Below are 25,300 nucleotides of genomic sequence, written 5' to 3' on the forward strand. Positions count from 1 at the left end.
TTGAGAATTGGGTCTAAGCCTGAACCGTGTGTAAGGTTTGGTCAAAAAAGTGTTTCATTCCAGAAATTAGTCTCGGAAACTGAGAATTTGCTTCATCGAACGGGGTTTGGTGTTTTAGCAACTGATAAAAACTGTTAAGTTAAAAGCGGACATGACAATACAATAACCACACATAACAAAATCAGAACAACCCTATCTCAATTGTAAATAATACATTCAAATATTCACACCAACTTCTAGGCCGTGGGGTGAACCCCCAAAAAGTGCCTAGAAAATGAGTTTCGCTCCACTGTCTGGGCACTACTTGTTCAATGCATTTTTTGATAGATAATACCCTTCTGAACTTTGGTTTAAAAGTTCACCCAATGTTTTCCTGCCCCAATTTTGTTACAAGCCAGAAATGCATATATAGGTAAATAACAAAAAACGAAAATCTTGTGCTACAGTTTTTGGTTGTAAAACGTCTTACATTAAATTTGGCAACAGAAAATCATTCCCAGATGTTATAAATACATGTACCTAACATCAGAAACAAGTATTGGTGGTTTGGTGCAATCATGTGAATTTAGATAATTAAATATATTAAATTTGTGCCAAAAAAACAAAAAACGCTTCAACTAGAAGTGAAACCAGCACACAGATGTTACATTTAGCTATGTTTATGTTTCATATATGAAAACAATTCACAACCTATTACGTAATGAAAGGTACACAAGAAGCAGCATACATCGGCCAAAAATACTACCATGCACCACAAACCTGGAACAAGGCAAAATGGACTAGATGGAAATAGATGCATTCAGAGCCCAGATTATTATAACATATAGAATATTTATTAAAGTATCAGATTGTGTCATCACAGCATGTCATTTATACCCCCCGTCCCCTACCCAAAAAATATTAATAAAAATAATAATAATAATAAAATAAAAATCAAATGTGCATTCACAATAAAACCTTTGGAACTTCATTGGAACAGCTCTCTTTTATTTTTTTGGCAGACCAATTTAACAAAGGTCTGTGTTGTGGAAAAATGGAATACAGACATTTTAATTTTTGCTTGAAAAGTGTTAAAATGGAGAGTTAACATCTTGATAATGAAACAAACAAAATGGCAGATTTTACATAGATTTTACAGCCCTGCACTGTAAAGTGTCCTCGTATGCCCTGTGATTTTCCAACCTGATGTTGTACCAGCCATGTGTTAGTGTCACTTTCTTGGCTTACGTCAGTAGACTCAGTAGTTGATGTATCTGATGAGTGAGGTACCCTGTGTAAAAGTTTGTCAGTTGTTGATAATGTCTCTACAAAAACCATTTCAGAGTTGTTGCTGGAAAGGGGTGTGAAAAACCAGATGGGGGAAATCACACCTCAATCTTCGTTTCAGTATTTCCTGCCTGAAATAGAAAATTGAAGGGGAAGATGAGCACAAGATACACATATTCACATCACATTAGGGCTGCTCTATTATGGAAAAAAATAATCATCACAATTATTTTGGTAATAATTGAAATCAAGATTATTCTAAACAATTATATTTTGTTCAAATCAAGAAAATATTTCAACATTTGAAAATAAGACAATCACAATCATATGAAACTATAATTATGTAAGTTGCTTTTGGATCCAACAAAATTTTTAATATATTATTATTATTATTATTATTATTATTATGACGTTAGCAAAAATTTGAAGTTGGGGTGCAGTGTGTGTGTGTGCAGTAAGCTAGTTTTGACATGGGTGTGTGGTAAAATAACTCGTGTGGGCGTGCCACAACTCAAAATTAGTATTATTAGTGCTGCAGCTATCGAATATTTTGGTATTTGGATATCCTACTGAAAATTCTAGTGAATAATCGTATATTTGGATAGAAATACAAATATACCTATAGGCCTATATACTTTCTTGGTCAAAGAACAATTATAAATACAGAAGACAAAAAAAAACACATTTGCATGTAATAATTAACAACCAACTGGTTTTCATTTTTAGAGAATCAATTGTATTTATTTATTTATTTTTAACTTAAATTGAGCTTGTCAGAAAACTATTTTTCTCTGAGACAGTGAGATTTTAGACAAATCTCTCCCCATAGATTTCATAAATGTGTTTCAATGTGAAGATTTATATGTTACCTGTAGTCTGAAGCATCAAGATCCCCGTGTTTATTAACACTGTTCACAAACCCCTTAGCTTGTCCATTCTCATCACATCTTTGTCAACTATAATCCTTTGACGGATTACTTGTTCACAAAAAGAATTTGTAGCTCTCAGCATTGGGTTGTCTAAAACACACACACACTCACTTAATATGTGCAGAGTCATGCTTTCTAATTAATGCTGTCTCGAAATGTAAACAGAATACAAGTGACATATTGCTGACCAATGCTTTACTTTTGAAATGTGTAATTTTAGCAAAGTGACAATGAAATAGTGCAATGTAACAACTCACATTTGTTCGTCCCTGGTTGCTGTTGACTTTAAGAACCTTGTGTAATCTCTGAAACAAAACTGCACCTCCATTGTGACACAGTCTTTTGTCTTGAATATGCAGAAGAATGGAACAGTCTTTCTTCATCTCAGCGGCCTGCAGCAACCAACCCGCTTTTAGACAAAAAAGAATTACATTATAAGTGTTATTGTCACATCACCTCTTTACAGTATATGCACATCACAGATTTAAGTAAAGTAAAGTGTTTGTTGAGGTTGATGAGAGAGAGTTTGGGGAAAAGGGAGCGTGTAGCTGTGACTCTCTATTATGACTGATGGGCACAGGTAACCCGAGTTTGGTAACCACTGTTGGATTCACTCGATAAATCATTCAGCAGCTCGCGTTTTTACTAAACTATAGCCTTAAAACTTAACATAGCAAAAAATTATTTTCAACCCTATACTAAATATCGGTCACATTAATAACAGAAATGGGCACGCGTGTGTGTAGCACATACCTGCTGACAATGTTTCTGCTTTGGCGAGATGATCCCTCTTCCGTGTGCCTTCCAATCACAGACGAGTCTACTTTGAAATTTATTTTAACCTCAACAAACACTTTACTTTACTTAAATCTGTGATGTGCATATACTGTAAAGAGGTGATGTGACAATAACACTTATAATGTAATTCTTTTTTGTCTAAAAGCGGGTTGGTTGCTGCAGGCCGCTGAGATGAAGAAAGACTGTTCCATTCTTCTGCATATTCAAGACAAAAGACTGTGTCACAATGGAGGTGCAGTTTTGTTTCAGAGATTACACAAGGTTCTTAAAGTCAACAGCAACCAGGGACGAACAAATGTGAGTTGTTACATTGCACTATTTCATTGTCACTTTGCTAAAATTACACATTTCAAAAGTAAAGCATTGGTCAGCAATATGTCACTTGTATTCTGTTTACATTTCGAGACAGCATTAATTAGAAAGCATGACTCTGCACATATTAAGTGAGTGTGTGTGTGTTTTAGACAACCCAATGCTGAGAGCTACAAATTCTTTTTGTGAACAAGTAATCCGTCAAAGGATTATAGTTGACAAAGATGTGATGAGAATGGACAAGCTAAGGGGTTTGTGAACAGTGTTAATAAACACGGGGATCTTGATGCTTCAGACTACAGGTAACATATAAATCTTCACATTGAAACACATTTATGAAATCTATGGGGAGAGATTTGTCTAAAATCTCACTGTCTCAGAGAAAAATAGTTTTCTGACAAGCTCAATTTAAGTTAAAAATAAATAAATAAATACAATTGATTCTCTAAAAATGAAAACCAGTTGGTTGTTAATTATTACATGCAAATGTGTTTTTTTTTGTCTTCTGTATTTATAATTGTTCTTTGACCAAGAAAGTATATAGGCCTATAGGTATATTTGTATTTCTATCCAAATATACGATTATTCACTAGAATTTTCAGTAGGATATCCAAATACCAAAATATTCGATAGCTGCAGCACTAATAATACTAATTTTGAGTTGTGGCACGCCCACACGAGTTATTTTACCACACACCCATGTCAAAACTAGCTTACTGCACACACACACACTGCACCCCAACTTCAAATTTTTGCTAACGTCATAATAATAATAATAATAATAATAATAATATATTAAAAATTTTGTTGGATCCAAAAGCAACTTACATAATTATAGTTTCATATGATTGTGATTGTCTTATTTTCAAATGTTGAAATATTTTCTTGATTTGAACAAAATATAATTGTTTAGAATAATCTTGATTTCAATTATTACCAAAATAATTGTGATGATTATTTTTTTCCATAATAGAGCAGCCCTAATGTGATGTGAATATGTGTATCTTGTGCTCATCTTCCCCTTCAATTTTCTATTTCAGGCAGGAAATACTGAAACGAAGATTGAGGTGTGATTTCCCCCATCTGGTTTTTCACACCCCTTTCCAGCAACAACTCTGAAATGGTTTTTGTAGAGACATTATCAACAACTGACAAACTTTTACACAGGGTACCTCACTCATCAGATACATCAACTACTGAGTCTACTGACGTAAGCCAAGAAAGTGACACTAACACATGGCTGGTACAACATCAGGTTGGAAAATCACAGGGCATACGAGGACACTTTACAGTGCAGGGCTGTAAAATCTATGTAAAATCTGCCATTTTGTTTGTTTCATTATCAAGATGTTAACTCTCCATTTTAACACTTTTCAAGCAAAAATTAAAATGTCTGTATTCCATTTTTCCACAACACAGACCTTTGTTAAATTGGTCTGCCAAAAAAATAAAAGAGAGCTGTTCCAATGAAGTTCCAAAGGTTTTATTGTGAATGCACATTTGATTTTTATTTTATTATTATTATTATTTTTATTAATATTTTTTGGGTAGGGGACGGGGGGTATAAATGACATGCTGTGATGACACAATCTGATACTTTAATAAATATTCTATATGTTATAATAATCTGGGCTCTGAATGCATCTATTTCCATCTAGTCCATTTTGCCTTGTTCCAGGTTTGTGGTGCATGGTAGTATTTTTGGCCGATGTATGCTGCTTCTTGTGTACCTTTCATTACGTAATAGGTTGTGAATTGTTTTCATATATGAAACATAAACATAGCTAAATGTAACATCTGTGTGCTGGTTTCACTTCTAGTTGAAGCGTTTTTTGTTTTTTTGGCACAAATTTAATATATTTAATTATCTAAATTCACATGATTGCACCAAACCACCAATACTTGTTTCTGATGTTAGGTACATGTATTTATAACATCTGGGAATGATTTTCTGTTGCCAAATTTAATGTAAGACGTTTTACAACCAAAAACTGCAGCACAAGATTTTCGTTTTTTGTTATTTACCTATATATGCATTTCTGGCTTGTGACAAAATTGGGGCAGGAAAACATTGGGTGAACTTTTAACCCAAAGTTCAGAAGGGTATTATCTATCAAAAAATGCATTGAACAAGTAGTGCCCAGACAGTGGAGCGAAACTCATTTTCTAGGCACTTTTTGGGGGTTCACCCCACGGCCTAGAAGTTGGTGTGAATATTTGAATGTATTATTTACAATTGAGATAGGGTTGTTCTGATTTTGTTATGTGTGGTTATTGTATTGTCATGTCCGCTTTTAACTTAACAGTTTTTATCAGTTGCTAAAACACCAAACCCCGTTCGATGAAGCAAATTCTCAGTTTCCGAGACTAATTTCTGGAATGAAACACTTTTTTGACCAAACCTTACACACGGTTCAGGCTTAGACCCAATTCTCAAAACTCATCCACTCTTTTTGGATAAAACTTAACCACATTTCACACTATTCCTAAATTATTTTGCCCTAAGACTAATGCATGTTTTTTTGTTAAAAGTACCCATTTTGACTCTATCACGTTTTTTGATTGAATTATTGAACATAAAAACAAACAGCAGAGAAACAAAAGTTAAAAAAAGAAAAGAAGAAAAGAAAAAACAAACTCATCATAGTTTACATGTTCAAAAGGGAGTAGGAAGAAGTTAACTTATTTAGTCCTACCCCTCATACATTATACATTTAAACTTATTTCATTATTGATACAATACTAGGTTAATATTTTTAAAAATAAAATGATGCGTGCATTATCCAGCAACATATATACATGAAATTCCTAAACATATACCATAATACATTTATAAATCATATACTCATACTCATTATATACAATTTTCATGCTCTTATTTGACAAAAGTATTTTTTTTTAACTTTGCATTTAAACATTTTTTTTTTAACTCAACAAGTGAGTCACATCTTTTCAAGTCAATTCCCAGATTATTCCACAAATTAACACCTTTTACAGAAACACACCTTTGCTTAATATTTGTTCTTGTTTTGGGTTTTTTGTACACACTTGTACCCCTTATATCATAAGGACTGTGTCTATTTTCAAACAATGTCTGAGTAATATAGCAGAGTAGATTGTTATATACTTTGTACATTATTTGTGCTATTTTAAACTCAACCAAGTCATAAAATGTCATTGTATTTAATTTGATAAATAATGGATGTGTTGATTCTGTATATTTTGAACGATTAATAATCCTTATGGCTCTTTTTTGCAAATTGAAAACAGAGTTAGTGTTTGTTTTATATGCAGCCCCCCAGATTTCCACACAATAGGTCAAATATGGTAATAATAATGAACTATATAATATATATAATGAGTTCATGTTCAGGACATCCTTAGTTTTATAGAGTATCCCGATGATTTTTGACATTTTCCTTTTAACATTTTCTACATGTGGCTTCCAACATAATTTATCATCAATAACTACTCCAAGGAATTTATTTTCATACACCCTTTCTATTTCATTTGAATTCACCATAATTTTAACTTGGTTAGTAATTTGTCTAGTGCCAAAACTATGTTTGTTCATGCATGTAAAATAAACCTCTGTTGACTACCTACCCTGGATGCTCTGTGTTAGATTATTTTATGTCGTGTCTAACAAATGCTCTCATGGTGAATAGATTTTGACTTACTGTGTGTATGATCTGAATATATTGTTCGGATTTGAATACCGGATAATAGGTTTTGAAGTGAAAAGTCACGGCTTTTGTGAAAATTGTTAGAATTTTTGTGTTTGTGTTTAAGGTTTTGAGAAAATGGGTACAGGTTTCAAGAAATGTGTATTAGCAATTGAGAAAGACTGTAATAAGATAGTTAAATTATTATTTTTATTTTCGTGTTTACGACTACCCTTACCATTCCATGTTACTATTTTATAACTTTTGCATTGCTCGACCTGCTCCTCTCCCTCCTCTAATTCCTCTTCCTCTGGCTCTGCCTCTATCCATTGCGCTTGTTTGGACTCTCCAGCAAACTGTACACTCTGAACTTGAGTTTATAGGTGTGGTCACATCATTAGCAACAAGTGTATTCAATTTTTGAGTTGTTGTGTGAACGCCAGTTAAGTCCGTTGTGTTCAAATATTGTTGACTTGTGGTAAACATTTTGTATCGCATGAGAGCAATTTGTGAATTGTGTCTTCATGTAAAATGTTTTTATGGCATTGGAAAATGAGGGGTTACATTTATTCAATGTGTTTAGACAACTGGTCATTCGGTTCAGAGGATTGGCATTTGGGTTTTAGTATTTGAGAAAATATCCCAAGGAGAGCACGCTGGCAGACGTCTAACCAACCCCCTCGCTCATATCCACCAGCCCCCCAACAATTATGGTCATTGAAACACACACACTCAAACTGTGACAGAGTCCTAGTGTCTCCAACAAGCCTCAGAAAATTCTCACGAGTGTAGGGACATCTCCCCTTTCTGCTACGCATACCTCGCTGCTACGCATATATGCTCTATGCAGAGCATGTATGTGATGGACTCAAAGCCACACACCGTTACGCCTATAGGTAAGCTTAATTAGTTTTCACTTGTCACCACTTTTCAAATCCTTGAGAAAATGTTAGCTAGGATGTTTCAACTAACGGTTGCTGCATAAAACTATCATAAATGGATATCTGTGTAGATGTTTTTTTAAAGAAGCAGTTTTGGAAATCTCTTCTTGAAAACCAACATTACAGTTACCGTTTAATCTTACACTGTTCAGCTCTCATGCAAACGCACACACGCATACACAGGCCCCTCAGACATACATTTGACCTCCCCGTGAATCTTTGACTGCCTCTGCTTCCCCCTACTCACAGGAATATTGAACAATCGCCTTTCTCAGACCAAAAATGGCGCTCATTTTAACCAAGATAGGAGGAACCCCCCGATATTTTCTCTTCCTCCTCCTTCAGCCTTAATTTTATGACCAGCAGCCGCTGTCCTCGCAGGGGTAAGGAGACTTTCGCTGATGATGGCTTTTCACCAATTTCTACATAAAATTATCATTATAAATAGAATCAGATCTAAGTCGATGCATATTTTTGTAATATGTTTTAGGAAGCGTTGTCTTTTCAAACTAACAACATTATAGCCACCGTCTAACCTCACACTTCTTCAGCCGCCCGTCTGTCCTCACACTTCTTTGACCCCCATGCAGCCATACATGCGCGTACGCACACACAAGCACAGACATACATTTGACCTCCCCATGAATCTTTGACTGCATATGCTTCCCCCTACTCACAGAAATATTGAACAAAAATGTCAGATAGTAACTATATCAGTAAGGGGAAATTATATAGTTTTATCCGTTTATTTTCAGATTCAACCCCAGCAGTCACGAACGACTCTTACAACATTTTTACATATAATGTATAACTTCATGTTTTTTAATTTCATAATACCAACCAGCGTATCACAGTTTAACCTTACCTTATACTTCTTGTTTTACAACCTCTAAAAATACAATCTTTGAGCCGTGTTTGCGCATACTTTTCCCCCTTCACCATAATAGAAATGGCTAGTACTTTTCCCCCGGCGGTTTTACCCATACTAAACTACTCCCTCCGATCACGTCATTCAATCTCATTATTATTCACTCAATCTAGGGGGCGTGCACCGGATCCGGAAGTTAACCAAACAATTAGCATTTGAACCCGGGTCAGCCATGATATCTGCAAAAACAGGTAGGAACACCACCTACACATCATCCATCTTCATTAAGGGGTCATTAATCTTCATTAAATGACATCAGGAAGTCATTAAGGGTCATTCATCTTCATTATATAACACCTGGAAGTCATTAAAGGTCATTCATCTTCATTAAACGACATCCGGAAGTCATTAAAGGTCATTCATCTTCATTATACGACATCCGGAAGTCATTAAAGGTCATTCATCCTCATTAAACGACATCCGGAAGTCATTAAAGGTCATTAACCCTCATTAAATGACATCTGGAAGTCATTAAAGGTCATTAACCCTCATTATATGACATCTGGAAGTCATTAAAGGGTCATTAATCTTCATTAAATGACATCAGGAAGTCATTAAGGGTCATTCATCTTCATTAAATGACATCAGGAAGTCATTAGGGGTCATTAATCTTCATTAAATGACATCAGGAAGTCATTAAGGGTCATTAACCCTCATTAAATGACATCAGGAAGTCATTAAGGGTCATTAACCCTCATTATATGACATCTGGAAGTCATTAAAGGGTCATTAATCTTCATTAGGGAGGGGTCATGACCCACACATGACCCCCCTAATCTAATTAAGAATGTCATCCATCAAATTTTGACAGAAGCGGCCTTGTAATATTCTCTCTCGCAGCCGAGGCGTTGAGGGGTTCCGGTTTGGTGGCCTCAGCATTGCATCTCTGCTCTTTGCAGATGATGTGGTGCTGTTGGCTTCATCAAGCTGGGGTCTCCAACTCTCACTGGAGCGGTTCGCAGCCGAGTGTGAAGCGGTTGGGATGGGGATCAGCACCTCCAAATCCGAGACCATGGTCCTCAGTCGGAAAAGGGTGGAGTGTCGTCTTCAGGTCGGGGATGAGATCCTGCCCCAAGTGGAGGGGTTCAAGTATCTTGGTGTCTTGTTCACGAGTGATGGTAGGATGGAGCGGGAGATCGACAGGCGGATCGGAGCAGCATCTGCAGTGATGCGGACTCTGTATCGCTCTGTAAAAAGAGCTGAGCCAAAAGGCAACGCTCTCGATTAACCGGTCGATCTACGTTCCGACCCTCACCTATGGTCACGAGCTGTGGGTCGTGACCGAAAGAACGAGATCCCGGATACAAGCGGCCGAAATTAGTTTCCTCCGCAGGGTGTCTGGGCTCTCCCTTAGAGATAGGGTGAGAAGCTCGGTCATCCGGGAGGGGCTCAGAGTCGAGCCGCTGCTCCTCCACGTTGAGAGGAGCCAGCTGAGGTGGCTCGGGCATCTGGTTCGGATGCCTCCTGGACGCCTCCCTGGAGAGGTGTTCCAGGCATGTCCCACCGGCGGGAGGCCCCGGGGACGACCCAGGACACGCTGGAGAGACTATGTCTCTCGGCTGGCCTGGGAATGCCTTGGGATCCCACCGGAGGAGCTGGTTGAAGTGGCTGGGGAGAGGGAAGTCTGTGTTTCCCTCCTGAAGCTGCTGCCCCCGCGACCCGACCCCGGATAAGCGGAAGAAGATGGATGGATGGATGGATGGATGGATGGATGGATAAGAGGTGCACCGATCACAATTTTCCAGCCGATCACGATAACCCATCTTTTAAAAAAGTCTGACCTGCCGATCCTGATTTTGTGCCAATGCTGATTATTTTATTTATTTATTTTTTTCATAACAAGCAGCGTATACCTTCATTGTTCCATTCTTATTTTATTGGAAAACAATATCGGTGAAATAATACAAATGGGTTGTTTTAACTGCACATGAATTTGTCCTCTTAAATAAAAATGGAAATCCTGTTATTCATCTCAGCAGAAGACGACAGTGGCTGACTTTTTCAGACCTCTGATGAGGACGATGAGAATGATGGAAAAGATCGTTCATTTTGAAGGGATCTACTGATCACCGATATCCCAAAATTAAGGAAATCGGGGCCGATAAATCGTCCGGCTCATCAATCGGTGCGCCTCTATTATATATATATATATCTATATATATATCTAAAAATATAAAAATGAATAAATAAATAAATAATAATAATAATAATAATAATAATAATAATAATAATAATAATAATGATAATAATAATAAGAATAAAACTAAGCTCATGAGTCTTGTTCGCCTGAAGACTTGCGTCCATTTCCCAGCCACTCTTATGAGGCTCTCCCCCTAGTGGCCCGCCAAGTAATTGCACAATAAGTCATGAACAATGGAGCCATTATAGTGGCTGGTTCTTGACTACAAAAATCGCAATACTTGCATAGACGTATCGATAATCTATCGGGATGCAAATTATCACGATATAACGCGATATCGATATATCGTCATACATCCTACTATGCAGTGTTGGAGTAACGCTGGTTAAGTGTGGAAAAAAAGTATCACTTTGAAAAGTATCAGATTTACACTTATTGGTGTGGACACATAAACAGTTTTCTAGTTTTAGATTTAACACGCTTGGTGTTAAACTAACACTGGCGATTTTGCTGTGTTGTGTGTAACATTAATACTTACCAGAGTTGTTTGATTTTCTAGTGTTAATCTTAATGCAATCTCAAGATCAATAGTGTTTGAGAAAGTTGATTTTCTACTGCAGTAAATAATTAACACTGTTGGGAGTCATGTACTCCCAACTCCCATGCACTCTTTTTTTTTTTTTTTTTACCTGTAGTGGTAAATTGTATTAACACTATGCAGTGTTAGCCAGTGTTATTTATTTTTATTTTTTTACTCAGTTGGGAGCTAATTTGAAATGTTAACACAGTGTAAAGAGTTACTTCAACACAAATTCTGATCAGCACAAAATACACTCAGACACTTGCGAAATTGAACTCTTGAAGAGTGGCGGAATTTGCTGTGATGTCCAATGTTTAGACAGTGAGTGCCAAAAAGGAGAAAATTTCGGCAGAGGAGGCTCAATGCAAAGCCCTGGCGCAGACTGCGTTAAGAGAGCTCGATGAAGCCCTGCCAGCCCTGGATGAGGCCACCAAGGTACGGCTTGAAATCCGCATGTTGTTGAAGTTACTACGCCTTCAAATTTGACCATCGCCCCCCCCCCCCCCCCCACCCCCCACCCCACACCACCGCCCCTCCCCCCTCCACACACACACACACACACACACACACACACACACACAACAAAGGCTCTGGAGTCTCTGAACAAAAAGGACATGACGGAGATCAAGTCGTATGGACGTCCCCCGGCTCTGGTGGAAAGAGTGATGCAGGCGGTCATGACCCTTCTCAACAAGGAGCCGACCTGGGCCGAAGCCAAGCGACAGCTGGGTCAGGAAAGAGCGACTGTTAACTAATCTTAACTTCTCTGTGAATTCAATAACTTACTATTGCTGCATTCAAGGATGGTAAGAAGTCAGATATGTCCGAGTTGTTTTTTCCCAGTTCCGACCTGAAAGCGTTCGAGGCAACCCAAAATGGTGGATAGTGTTTTTTATTTTGTTTCTTAAAACTCGTTTTTGACCTACAGCAAACTTACCTTCTCGCAATTTTGCTTCATTTATTGTTTTTATCTTACTGTCGGAAAGCTGAAGCATTCCCACGTATGCTATTGTGATTTTTATTCTCCACGCTTTTTTTGCCGCGTAACAACTTCCACATAATACTTCCAATTTACACTGTTCAAATTTCACCTTTCTTCACAAATTCACACCTCCCGGGGTATGTATCGTCTGATTCCACATTACTTACAGTATTTGCACAATTTAACATTTAATATCAACTTTTCCCCATTCATCTTCAATGGGACGGGCATTGAACTTTTTCTAAGTATCGCTTTCCACGCCCACTTCCATACATATAACTTATCATCATTACCAGGTGTCTAATATTGCTCAATGGCACAGTTGGTAAAGCGCATTGTCCAGTAACCAGGAGATTATAATTTCATAATTTATCTCAATTTACTTCATAAGCATTCCACATGCATTCAAACTTCACTGAGTCTAGTTTCATAAGCATTCCATATAGTTCAGTAGTTGACCATATAATTTCATGCAGGGAGATAGCGATCACATATGTCTCGTTACCTGAAGTTATGTTGAATATTTATGAATGAAGAAAGCTATCTAGTTTTATACTCAAGTAAATTGTTTTACCATTACGGTCTGTGGTCGCCATTTTAGAGAACTCCCTTTCGAGATAATGGCTCCAACAAAAACTGTTTGTGTCAACATGAGAATTACAAATCCGAATTGCAGCGTTTTTCTCACGTGAAATAAATTTGTTGACAGGTGAGGCCAACTTCATCAAAACCCTGGTCAACTTTGACAAGGAAAACATATCGGACCGCGTGTTGAAGAGGATCGGCAACTACTGCAGGCAGCCTGACTTCCAGCCAGACATCATTGGGAAAGTGTCCCTGGCCGCCAAATCGCTTTGCATGTGGGTCCGAGCCATGGAGGTATGTATGGCTTATAGTCATCAAACGGCCCCCTGCCAACAACATGGGGCCGAACTAAACGCGGGCAACACCGTTGCAGGTCTACGGATGCGTCTTCAGGGTGGTGGAGCCAAAGCGGGAGCTGCTGAATGCCGCCGAGGCCCAGCTCGCCTTGAAGCAAGCCGAGCTGGCCGACTCTGAGAGCAAACTGAAGGAGGTACCTGTAACCTGCTTGGGAGAGATTAACTCGAAACTGAAGGACGGCTGATGTGATGGCGACGGGCGGTTTTTGTGCGCAGGTGGGCGACAAACTGGCACAGCTCAACAAACAGTATGCGGAGAAAGTGGCCACCAAGGAAGATTTGAAGAGGAGGTCGGACGAGATGGAAGTGAAACTGGATCGAGCCGACAAGCTGGTGAAAGGTCTGGCCGGGGAGGGTGTCCGCTGGGAGCAGACAGTTAAGGTAGGTCACACGCACGCATGCACCCGCGCGCATGTACAGTACAGAAAGTGGAGTACCTCATGTTGTGGTTTCAGGGTCTTGAAGGGAACATGGGCTTCCTGGTTGGCGACTGTTTGCTCGCAGCATCGTTTCTGTCCTATATGGGCCCCTTTCTTTCGAACTATCGAGTGGAACTGCTGGAAATCTGGACGAAAGAGGTCAAAACATATATATATATATATATATATATATATATATATATATATATATATATATATATATAGAATTATATATAATTCCTGCAATTCCGATATGTTTTCCTTGTCAAAGTTGACCAGGGTTTTGATGAAGTTGGCCTCACCTGTCAACAAATTTATTTCACGTGAGAAAAACGCTGCAATTCGGATTTGTAATTCTCATGTTGACACAAACAGTTTTTGTTGGAGCCATTATCTCGAAAGGGAGTTCTCTAAAATGGCTTCGTTTAGTTCGGCCCTATATATATATATATATATATATATATATATATATATATATATACATACAGTCTTCCCTCGCTATAACGCGGTTCACTTTTCGCGGTCTCGCTGTATCACGGATTTGCATATTTTTTTACAGGAATATACCCATTTTATAAAATTTATTTATTTATTTATTTATTTATTTATTTATTTATTTAAAAAAATTTTTTTTTATAAAATTTATGAAGGTTTGAACATTGTCAATGTTTGAACAAGAGAGAAATGAGAGAACATGTAAATGCCTCAATGAGAAAAGTGTATAAATTGTGCAGTCGGGGATTTTAGAGCCTTAAAAAATTTATAAGAGTTGTAAAACATAAAGCTAACTACTTCACGGATTTCATTTATTGCGGGTATTTTTTGGAACCTAACCCCAGCGGAAAACGAGGGAACACTGTATATATATATATATATATATTAGTCAGTGAAATTACTTGCTTATTTGCGTAATATAAAATAAATACAAAATACTGTAATATTTTGCCATTAATTCATTATCTGAATGTCATTTGCAAACATTGATTAAAAGCATGTACGCAATTGCATGCATGCGTGTATTGCTCGAAACGTAACAGCATCATATCAATTGGGTGCAATTCAGCTATTATTAATTAATTAAACGCAAATTACTTTTGTTTCATCTAAAGTCCCGTCGGGGTGTTTTTTAAAGCGAAATTTACCACCGACTGGTGTCACCCCACTCATTTTGGAACAACAGGCGTAGGAAATGCCGTGCATCGACTTAATCACTGACCTGCGCAGCCTTCAACGTAACCATCCGCGGTTACGTTCAAGGCTCAAGTGCGGTCCAAAAAAATAGTGCGATTAATCTGCGTTAATACGTGATTAATGCGACATTTTTCTGTGATTAATTAATCTAATTAATCTTAACGCTTTAACTTTGACAGCCCTAATACATATATATATATATATATATATATATATATATATATATATATATATATATATATATATATATATATATATATATATATATATATATATATATATATATGATATATATATATGATATATATATATATATATGATATATATATGTATATGTATATATATATATATATATATATATATATATATATTAGGGATGTGAATTGCCTAGTACCTGACGATTCAATTCGCATCACGATTCATAGGTCACGATTCGATTCGATACCGATTAATCCCGATACGAATTCATAATTCGATTGTTGCGATTTTTTTAATTCAAATTTAGAAAATAATAATCAGTAAACTTGAACAGTGTAAGATTTGTATGAAAATTTATTATTTATTTATCTGAAAGTTCAGTTGTATACAGGTTTTAATCTGTTTCATGTTTGAACAGCATTGAAATAAAATATTAAGGCTAAATGTTCCATTAATATAACATTCTTTCATGCTTAACGTGTGAACCATAAGACATTTTGGTGAATATTTTTTCAGCAAAAATGGATGTTTAAAAATCAATTTGGCCGCCTATTGAATCGATTCGAGAATTGCGCAATGTAATATCGCGATATATTGCCGAATCGATTTTTTAAACACCCCTAATATGTTATATATATATATATATATATATATATATATTTATTCAATATTTTTAAAAGTGTGTCCGTTTTCCGCCTTCTCAGGTCCAGCGTCAGAATATCCCATGCACCCCGGGCTTCAGTTTTGCCACTTTCCTTTCAAACCCCACCACGGTGAGGGACTGGAACATCCAAGGCCTGCCTTCGGATGCCTTCTCCACCGAGAACGGAGTCATAGTTACCCGTGGAAACCGGTCAGAACCCAAAAAACACAAGCTGGTGGTGTCAATGCCGAGAGTTGATGATGTAATTCCTATAGCTACTCACAGCCACGAGCCACTTTGTACACGATGCTACGCATTGAGTTTTTGCGACATCTCGTCAGCATTTCTAAGCATTCACCAAGGTTATTTTAGTGAACTAAAACTAACAAAAAAAACTAAATATAAATGAAATAAAATAAAAACGAAAATATTTTAAAAAAAAAACCCATTTTATACATTTTATGTTTACAAAAACTAACTATAATGATAGCAAAAATGTTCTTCGTTTTAGTCTTTGGTAAATAATTTAATGTGTGAGCCACTGGGGATGATTTGATCTGTGATTTGAAGTACATTTATTTTGATATTCACAGGAATATGGACGTTTGAAAGTGTGCCGCACAGAAGTGCAGCAGCCAATAGAAAAGCACCAAAAGATGACGTCGTTCCCATGGTGTTTTTTTATTGTATTTTTTTTTAAATATTGTGCACAAGTAATACACATTAAAAAAAAAAAAAAAAAAAAAAAGCTAATACCGAAACTAACTAAAACTAATTCAATTCACTACTGCACTCCAATCCCCTCATCACCCTCTCTTTTTATTTGGTTTCCACGCCCCTAGTTCCAACCCGAATAATGCAAATGCAAACATAGTTGGAACACAGTGTACTTGTTTGTCTACGTGTGTGTGAATGTAAGTGGACAATTGCTGAGTACGTGTGGTCAAGTTTGCAATAATTTCTTAACAGAAAACAGGCGGCCTCAGCAGACTGGCTCTGACTATTCTGCTGCATTAGATGTACTGGTTCTTGTGCTTCTTGCGTCATCTTCTATTAAGATAACATATAGCTAGCACGTGAATGCGAGTGTGGAGCAAAGCAAAGCATTCTTCATTGCAGCAAATGTATGATAGCTTATTTTTGCAATTACTCTTACAGTGAATTTTATGGAATAGTGGCATCGGTGACTACTCCGTTTGAGTACTCGTACTTATATTGGTCTGGAATAAAGTGGTATCTAACATCATCATGATCCCTACTTGAAAGTGCTGTCATATTTTGCTTCCTTTTGTTTTGGTCAAAGATGGCCGCTGATGGTAGACCCGCAAGGCCAAGCTCTGAAGTGGATCAAGAAAATGGAGATGATGAAAGTACGTCATGTCCAAAGATGCTCACACTCATAGTTATATTTCCAACCATGCTCAGTTATTTATTTATTTTTTTTGGTAAATATATACAATTAAAGTTGACTCACTGTATGATTTTGTGTTTGTGTTTGTGCAGGGCTTAAAAGTAATCGACTTTCAGATGCCGGATTACATGATTATCATGGAGAATGCCATCCAGTTTGGGAACCCGGTCTTGCTGCAGAACGTACAGGAGGACTTGGACCCGTCTCTCAACCCGGTTCTCAACAAGTCCTTGGCGCGAATAGGTCACACACACTTTTGGAATGTTTCATAATTTAGTTAGCTTTTATTTCATTTTGAGTTTTGTTTTTTTAAATTGAGTTAGTTTTAATTTGTTTTCAAAGTGGTTCTGATAGTTTTTATGAATCTTAGCTATTTAAAAAATGCTTTGTTTTTAGTTCAGTTTTATTTTCAGCATTAGGTTTTTTTTTTTTTTAATGTGTATTACTTGTGTGTAATATTTCAAAAACCACCATGGGAACGACGTCATCTTTTGATGCTTTTCTATTGGCTGCTGCTAGATGACATCACTACCGTGTGACACTTTCAAACCTCCTTATTCCGGTTAAAATTAAAATAAGTCGACTGAAAATCACCTTTAAAATCATCCCCAAAGCCTCATGCATTATATTAATTACCAAAGACTAAAACAACGGACATTTTTGCTATCATTATAGTTAATTTTGTGAAACATAAAATGTAGTTTCAGTTAGTTTTCCTTTTTTAAAAAACATTTTTATTTTATTTCGTTAACGAAATTGTGTTTTACATTTTAGTTTGAGTTTTGTCGTTAGTTTTAGTGAGCTAAAATAACCTTGGTCGGGTGTGTGTCTCGACCTTCGCCAAAGTTAGTTTCAGTATTAGTTTTAGTTTAAAAAAAATGTGTATTACTTGTGCGCAATATTTAAAAAACAAAAACAGCACGGGCGCGACATCATCTTTTAGTGCTTTTCTATTAGCTGCTGCTAGATGACGTCACTTCTGTGTGACACACTTTCATATTGTCCTTATTCCGGTTCATATCAAAATAAATCGACTGGAAATCATATTTAAAATCATCCCCAAAGGCTCATGCATTAAATTAATTGGCAAAGACTAAAACGAAGGATATTTTTGGTATGATTATAGTTAGTTTTAGTTCAGTTTTGTTCACAAAAAAATGTAGTTTCAGTTAGTTTTCGTTTTTAAAAAAAGCATTTTTGTTTTTATTGTATTGTTTTATTTTATTTTTTATTTTTTTATATTTATATATTTTATTCTTATTATTATTATTATTATTATGATTATTATGATTATATTTTCAATATTTACTAATTTATTATTTTTTGGATTTTAACGTAATTGGAATTTTCGTTTGAGTTTTTTTTGTTTGTTTTAGTTCACTAAAACAACCTCGAGACACACATGTTCAAGAAATAGTGAATATGCTTCTACTTTTGTTTCTAGGTGGCAGGCTGTTGTTGAAGTTGGGTGACAAGGAGTTGGAATATAGTCCAGAATTCCGATTCTACATCACCACCAAACTGTCAAATCCTCACTATACGCCGGAGATTTCCACAAAAACCACCATTGTCAATTTTGCTGTCAAGGAGCAGGTTGGACTTTTGTTGTTGTTTTGTTCCCCCACGTTTGGTTCAAATTCGTATCATTCCATTCGGTCTGAACTGCTGTTGTTGTTGTTGTTGTTGTTGTTGTTGTTGTTGTGTGTCCTACTGCCAAGGGTCTGGAAGCCCAGCTGTTAGGTATCGTGGTGCGTAAGGAACGTCCAGACCTGGAAGAACAAAAGGACAACCTGGTGATGAGCATCGCCTCCGGAAAGAGAAGCCTGCAAGAGCTGGAGGACGAGATCCTCAGGTCAGTACGTTTAAACCCCCCACCCCACCCTTCTTCTAAAAGCTTTTTGTTTGACGTGAATGGTGTCAGTCATGCGATGACTTGTGCGGTGCGCTCCCCCAGGCTGCTGAACGAGGCGAGCGGCTCCCTGCTGGACGACGTGCAGCTGGTGAACACATTGCAGACGTCCAAAGTGACAGCCACGGAGGTTTCGGAGCAACTGGAGAGCAGTGAAGTGACGGAAATCAAGATCGACACCGCTCGAGAGGTCTGACACAAAAAGCAATGTCCGCATAAATATATATATCCATTTATGATTTTTTTTTTTTTTAGATGACGAGGAAATTAATTACGGATGCACGATAATATTGGTGGCCGATTAATTATCGGCAATTATCGACCAATTTGACATCATGCTGATGAACCAGATCATAAAGAAATTGGCCGATAACTCGTTAGTTTCAGTATTATTATTCTTTTTAAATGAGTATTATTTAAAAAACAGCATGGGAGCGACGTCATCTTTTGGTGCTTTTCTATTGGCTGCTGCTAGATGACATCACTTCTGTGTGACACGCTTTCAAACATCCTAATTCCAGTTAATATGAAAATAAATCTACTAAAAAAAAACACACACATTTAAAATCATCCCCAAAGGCTCATGTGTTAAATTAATTACCAAAGACTCAAATTAAGGACATTTTTGCTATAATTATAGTTAGTTTTAGTTAGTTTTGTAAACATAAAATGTAGTTCGTTAGTTTTTTTAAAGCATTTTTGTTTTTATTTTATTTTGTTAGCCAAATAATTTTTGTTAGCCAAATTCAGTCTTTTGAATTTTAGTTTGTTTTTCGTTAGATTTAGTTCACTAAAATAACCTTGTCTGTTCTGTTTTTTTTTGTTTTTTTTTAATATTGTGCACAAGTAAGAAACATTTTTTTTTAAACCAAAACTAATACTGAAACTAAAACTAAACTTAAAAACTAAGCATTTATTAAATAACCAAAACCAATTAAATCTAACTCAATTTTAAAAAACAAAACTCAAAACAAAATCAAAACTATAAGAACCCTGGTCTCCCCAAAATGTTATCATAGTAAATTTTTTGTTGCATTTTTAAAACATGACTGTTTTGTTTTGGCAATCTCAAACTGGTTTCCTTTGAAGCAGAAATATCAATAAAATTCAACTTCATGGTGCTTTACACAATGTTGACATGTACAGGGAGTGCAGAATTATTAGGCAAGTTGTATTTTTGAAGATTAATTTTATTATTGAACAACAACTATGTTCTCAATGAACACAAACAACTCATAAATATCAAAGCTGAATATTTTAGGAAATTGGTTAGGAAATTGGAGTGTGGCTTTTTTAGTTTCAGTATCTTAGGAGGATATGTGTGTGTACAGGTGACTATGACTGTGCATAATTATTAGGCAATTTAACAAAAAACAAATGTATACCCATTTCACTTATTTATTTTCACCAGGGAAACCAATATATATACTCAAAATGTACAAATATAAATTTCTGACATTCAAAAACAAAACAAAAACAAATCAGTGACGAATATAGCCACCTTTCTTTGCAAGGACACTCAAAAGCCTGCCATCCATAGATTCTGTCAGTGTCTTGATCTGTTCCGATCAACATTGCGTGCAGCAGCAACCACAGCCTCCCAGACACTGTTCTGAAGGTGTACTGTTTTCCCTCCCTGTAGATATCACATTTAATGAGGGACCACAGGTTCTCTATGGGGTTGTGATCAGGTGAACACGGAGGCCATGTGATTATTTTTTCTTCTTTTAGACCTTTTTTGGCCAGCCACGCAGTGGAGTACTTGGATGCGTGTGATGGAGCATTGTCCTGCATGAAAATCATGTTTTTCTTGAACGATGCTGACTTCTTCCTGTACCACTGCTTGAAGAAGGTGTCTTCCAGAAACTGGCAATAGGACTGGGAGTTGAGCTTGATGCTATTCTCAACCCGAAAAGGTCCCACAAGCTCATCTTTGATGACACCAGCCCATACCAGTATCCCACCTCCACCTTGCTGGCGTCTGAGTCGCAGTGGAGCTCTCTGCCCTTTACTGATCCAGCCACGGGCCCATCCATCTGGCCCATCAAGACTCACTCTCATTTCATCAGTCCATAAAACCTTAGAAAAATCAGTCTTATGATATTTCTTGGCCCTGTCTTAACGTTTTATCTTGTGTGTCTTGTTCAGTGGTGGTCGTTTTCCAGCCTTCCTTTACCTTGGCCATGTCCCTGAGTATTGCACACATTGTGCTTTTTGGCACTCCAGTGATGTTGCAGCTCTGAAATATGGCAAAACTGGTGGCAAGTGGCATCTTGGCAGCTTCACGCTTGATTTTCCTCAGTTCATGGGCAGTTATTTTGCGCCTTGTTTTTCAACACACTTCTTGCAACCCTGTTGACTATTTTGAATGAAACGCTTGATTGTTCGATGATCACGCTTCAAAAGCTTGGCAATTTTAAGTGCTGCATCCCACTGCAAGACATCTTACTATTTTTTACTTTTCGGGGTCCGTCAAATCTCTTTTCTGACTCATTTTGCCAAAGGAAAGGAACTTGCCTAATAATTATTCACACCTGATATAGGGTGTTTGTGTCATTAGACCATACCCCTTCTCATTAGAGATGCACATCACAGATATGCTTAATTGGTAGTAGGCTTTCAAGCCAATATCGCTTGGTAGGACAACATGCATAAAGAGGATGATGTGGTCAAAATACTCATTTGCCTAATAATTCTGCACTCCCTGTATTTGTACATGTTAGACTTACAGTAGGATTTGAAAGTAGATTTGTATTCAAATTTTGTTTTGTTTGTTTTTGACAGGCCTACCGCGCGTGCGCTCAGCGGGCATCCATCCTGTTCTTCATCCTCAACGACATGGGCCGCATCGATCCCATGTACCAGTTCTCGCTGGATGCCTACATTAACCTGTTCAACCTCAGCATCGAGAAGAGCAAGAGCAGCTTGAAGCTGGAGGAAAGGATCGTCAACCTTAACGACTACCACACATACGCGGTGTACAAGTAAGTATAAAATAAAAATAATAATAAAAAAACTCTCCTTACTTTCTTCCATGTTTCCTTTGCAGGTATGCGTGCCGGGGTCTGTTTGAGATGCACAAGCTCCTCTTCAGCTTCCAAATGTGCGCCAAAATCCTCGAGGTCGCCGGCACGCTCAACATGGACGAGTACAGCTTCTTCCTCCGTGGCGGAATTGTAAGAAAAACTTGACTCGAAAATCCCTTCCGGGCCAACGTTTGACTGTTCTGTTTGTGTACTTTCCAGGTACTTGATAAGAGGGCTCAGATGGAAAACCCGTGCAGCAATTGGCTGGTGGATTCCAGCTGGGACAACATAACCGAATTGGACAAGTTGCCAAACTTCCACGGCATCATGGCCTCGTTTGAAAAGTACCCACGCGATTGGAAGATTTGGTTTACCAGCGCGGAGCCTGAGAAGGCCCCACTACCAGGTTTGTGGAGTATAGATATTAGGGATGGAATGGCAATATGGTGATATTGCGACATTAAAACTGCCACGATATATCATCGTCGACATGTCACGATATTAAAAGCAGCACATCTGTTAAAAAAAAAAAAGTCAAGTTGATTTCCACTTGTGCAGTTGTAGCACCCTCTGGTGGCTCGTTTTTGAGTGCCGTTTTATATTTCACAAGGCATGTTTTGGCCCTTTTTTGTTTAAAATCCACGATGAAGGGGAACATAATATACTTGTGAACAGAGTCCATATGTGGAGGAACTCAGTTTACTGTATTTATTAATATCTTATTTAATTTAATTAATTATTAGTTAATTAATTACTTTTATTAACAGTAAAAAATGTATCAATTTATTGTAATGCTTATATTAATGCCTCTATATATATATATATATATATATATATATATATATATATATATATATATATATATATATATATATATATATATATATATATATGTATATATATATATATATATATAATATTTATATTTTTTTATTTTTTATTGCTGTAATGTACAAAAACACAAAATTGTGTTTTTTGTTGTTGTTGTATGAGCTCTTTTTTTTTTTTTTTTTAACTATATTGCGACCTTCATTTGTACCACCAGCCCCCCCACAATATCGTAATCATTATCGTACCATGATATCGTATCGTGATGTTTGAATATCGTTACATCCCTATAAGCTGATAGTATTGTTAATGACTCGTCTTCCCCTCCTGGTGTGCCCCCTGCAGGAGACTGGGAGAACAGCTGCAACGAGCTCCAGCGGATGCTCATCGTCCGCTCGCTTCGGTCAGACCGCGTCTTGTTCTGCGCCACCACCTTCATCGTCAACTACTTGGGCCCTCGCTTTGTGGAGCCGCCCGTTCTCGACATGAAGGCTGTAAGTTCAACTTTTTTTTTTTTATTCCTTATTGCTCCTCTCTCATTGCTGTCTTTCACTCTCGTTTTGTCCAAGGTTGTGGACGAATCCACGTGCATGACTCCTCTGGTTTTCGTCTTATCTCCGGGCGTGGATCCCACGGGAGCGCTGCTCCAGCTGGCCGAGACGACGGGCATGAGCAAACTCTTCCACGCGCTCTCCCTGGGTCAGGGCCAAGCTCCCATCGCCAAGAAAATGATTGAAGAGGGAGTCAGGAAGGGTATCGTAATCGTCCCTTCATTCTCAAGACCCATTCGATCCCACTTTTAGTCCTTTGGTTTGGACTGTCTCCAAGGTCACTGGGTCTTTTTGGCCAACTGCCACCTGTCGCTCTCGTGGATGCCCGAGCTGGACAAGCTGGTGGAGCAGCTGGAGGTGCAGAAGCCCCACGCGGACTTTCGACTGTGGCTCAGCTCTTCGCCGCATCCCGAATTTCCCATCAACATCCTGCAGGCGGGCATCAAGATGACCACCGAGCCGCCAAAGGTAGAAGAAAGAACCTCCAGCATTTATATGGCTGGCAAAACGCTGGCATCCATGCACACGCCCGCTTGAAAAATAATGGACAGAGCCAACTTTTTGACAAATGAAATTAATAATCCACAATTTAATCAAGTTTTTTTTTTTCTGGCTAGTTTTGTGGTTTATTCGCTTGACTCAACTTTTTGGGTTAATTGAATAACTCAACTGATATTTGGACATATATGAACCGACCCAACTTTTTAAAGTTTTGAATTCCAAAATTATTTCTAAATAAATATATTTTTTAATAAGCATTACAATACAATTTTAATTAATTTAATTTAATTTTACAAAATTATATAAATAAATTAAATTTCAAAATTATTTAATTCAAAGCACAACTCGGTTTGTTGGGTTTGACCCAACTTTTTGGGTCCATTGAAATAAGAAAACACAAAACAATTGAATTGGATGAAAAATGAACCGCCCCAACTTTTTTAAAGTTATTTAATTCAAATTGTTGGGTCAAATTAAACTAAAACTAAAACTAGTCCTTAATGCGGACAAAACTAAACAGATGTTGTTTTCAAATTCCAGGAAAAGCCCACAATTTCCCCCCAAAGTGTCCACTCTGGAGGGAAATGAAATAGAGGTGGTTCATACATATAAGTATCTTGGTATTTTGCTTGACGACACTTTGACTTTTAAACCCCATGTTGAGAACCTCGTGAAGAAACTCAAACTAAAACTGGGTTTCTTATTTCGGAATAAATGTTGTTTTTCTTTTGAGGTCAAAAAGCGTCTTGTCACTGCAACTTTTTTATTTGTTTTAGATTATGGGGATGTGTTGTATATGAATGCTTCAGCTCAGTGTTTGAGTAAGATTGACTCTGGAGGTTTTGCTGCCTCTTGGCCAGGATTCCCTTGAAAAAGAGGTTCTTAATCTCAACGGGACTATCCTGGTTAAATAAAGGTTAAATAAAAAAATAAAAAAATTAAGTCTCCTCCCACATTCCAAAGACAATGCATGGCAGGTTAATTGGGTGCTCTGAATTGTCCCTAGGTGTGCTTGTGAGTGTGGATGGTTGTTCGTCTCTGTGTGCCCTGCGATTGGCTGGCAACCAGTCCAGGGTGTCCCCCGCCTACTGCCCAGAGTCAGCTGAGATAGGCGCCAGCACCCCCCCCGCGACCCTTGTGA

General features: G+C 37.4%; 1 protein-coding gene and 1 long non-coding RNA gene across 5 annotated transcripts in view; both read left to right on the plus strand.

Annotated features, from left to right (window-relative positions):
- dnah2 (dynein, axonemal, heavy chain 2) overlaps nt 1–25,300 on the plus strand; it is a 113,205-nt gene that overhangs the window by 70,382 nt on the left and 17,523 nt on the right. For all 4 annotated transcript variants that reach the window (XM_077501474.1, XM_077501475.1, XM_077501476.1 and 1 more), the window contains 18 exons: nt 11,878–11,994; nt 12,147–12,288; nt 13,251–13,420; nt 13,500–13,616; nt 13,699–13,863; nt 13,938–14,060; nt 15,995–16,143; nt 17,237–17,303; nt 17,437–17,587; nt 18,789–18,937; nt 19,063–19,196; nt 19,299–19,443; nt 22,038–22,237; nt 22,303–22,429; nt 22,499–22,685; nt 23,453–23,601; nt 23,677–23,860; nt 23,936–24,126. In XM_077501474.1, the coding sequence (XP_077357600.1) occupies nt 11,878–11,994; nt 12,147–12,288; nt 13,251–13,420; nt 13,500–13,616; nt 13,699–13,863; nt 13,938–14,060; nt 15,995–16,143; nt 17,237–17,303; nt 17,437–17,587; nt 18,789–18,937; nt 19,063–19,196; nt 19,299–19,443; nt 22,038–22,237; nt 22,303–22,429; nt 22,499–22,685; nt 23,453–23,601; nt 23,677–23,860; nt 23,936–24,126 (2,667 nt within the window). The remainder of the gene's footprint in view (nt 1–11,877; nt 11,995–12,146; nt 12,289–13,250; nt 13,421–13,499; nt 13,617–13,698; nt 13,864–13,937; nt 14,061–15,994; nt 16,144–17,236; nt 17,304–17,436; nt 17,588–18,788; nt 18,938–19,062; nt 19,197–19,298; nt 19,444–22,037; nt 22,238–22,302; nt 22,430–22,498; nt 22,686–23,452; nt 23,602–23,676; nt 23,861–23,935; nt 24,127–25,300) is intronic.
- LOC144004321 (uncharacterized) lies at nt 3,141–4,776 on the plus strand. The gene is made up of 2 exons (XR_013279298.1): nt 3,141–3,290; nt 4,346–4,776. It is a non-coding gene; the product is annotated as an uncharacterized LOC144004321 (long non-coding RNA).

Source organism: Festucalex cinctus, chromosome 16, assembly GCF_051991245.1.
Source record: "Festucalex cinctus isolate MCC-2025b chromosome 16, RoL_Fcin_1.0, whole genome shotgun sequence".
Lineage (NCBI taxonomy): Eukaryota > Metazoa > Chordata > Actinopteri > Syngnathiformes > Syngnathidae > Festucalex > Festucalex cinctus.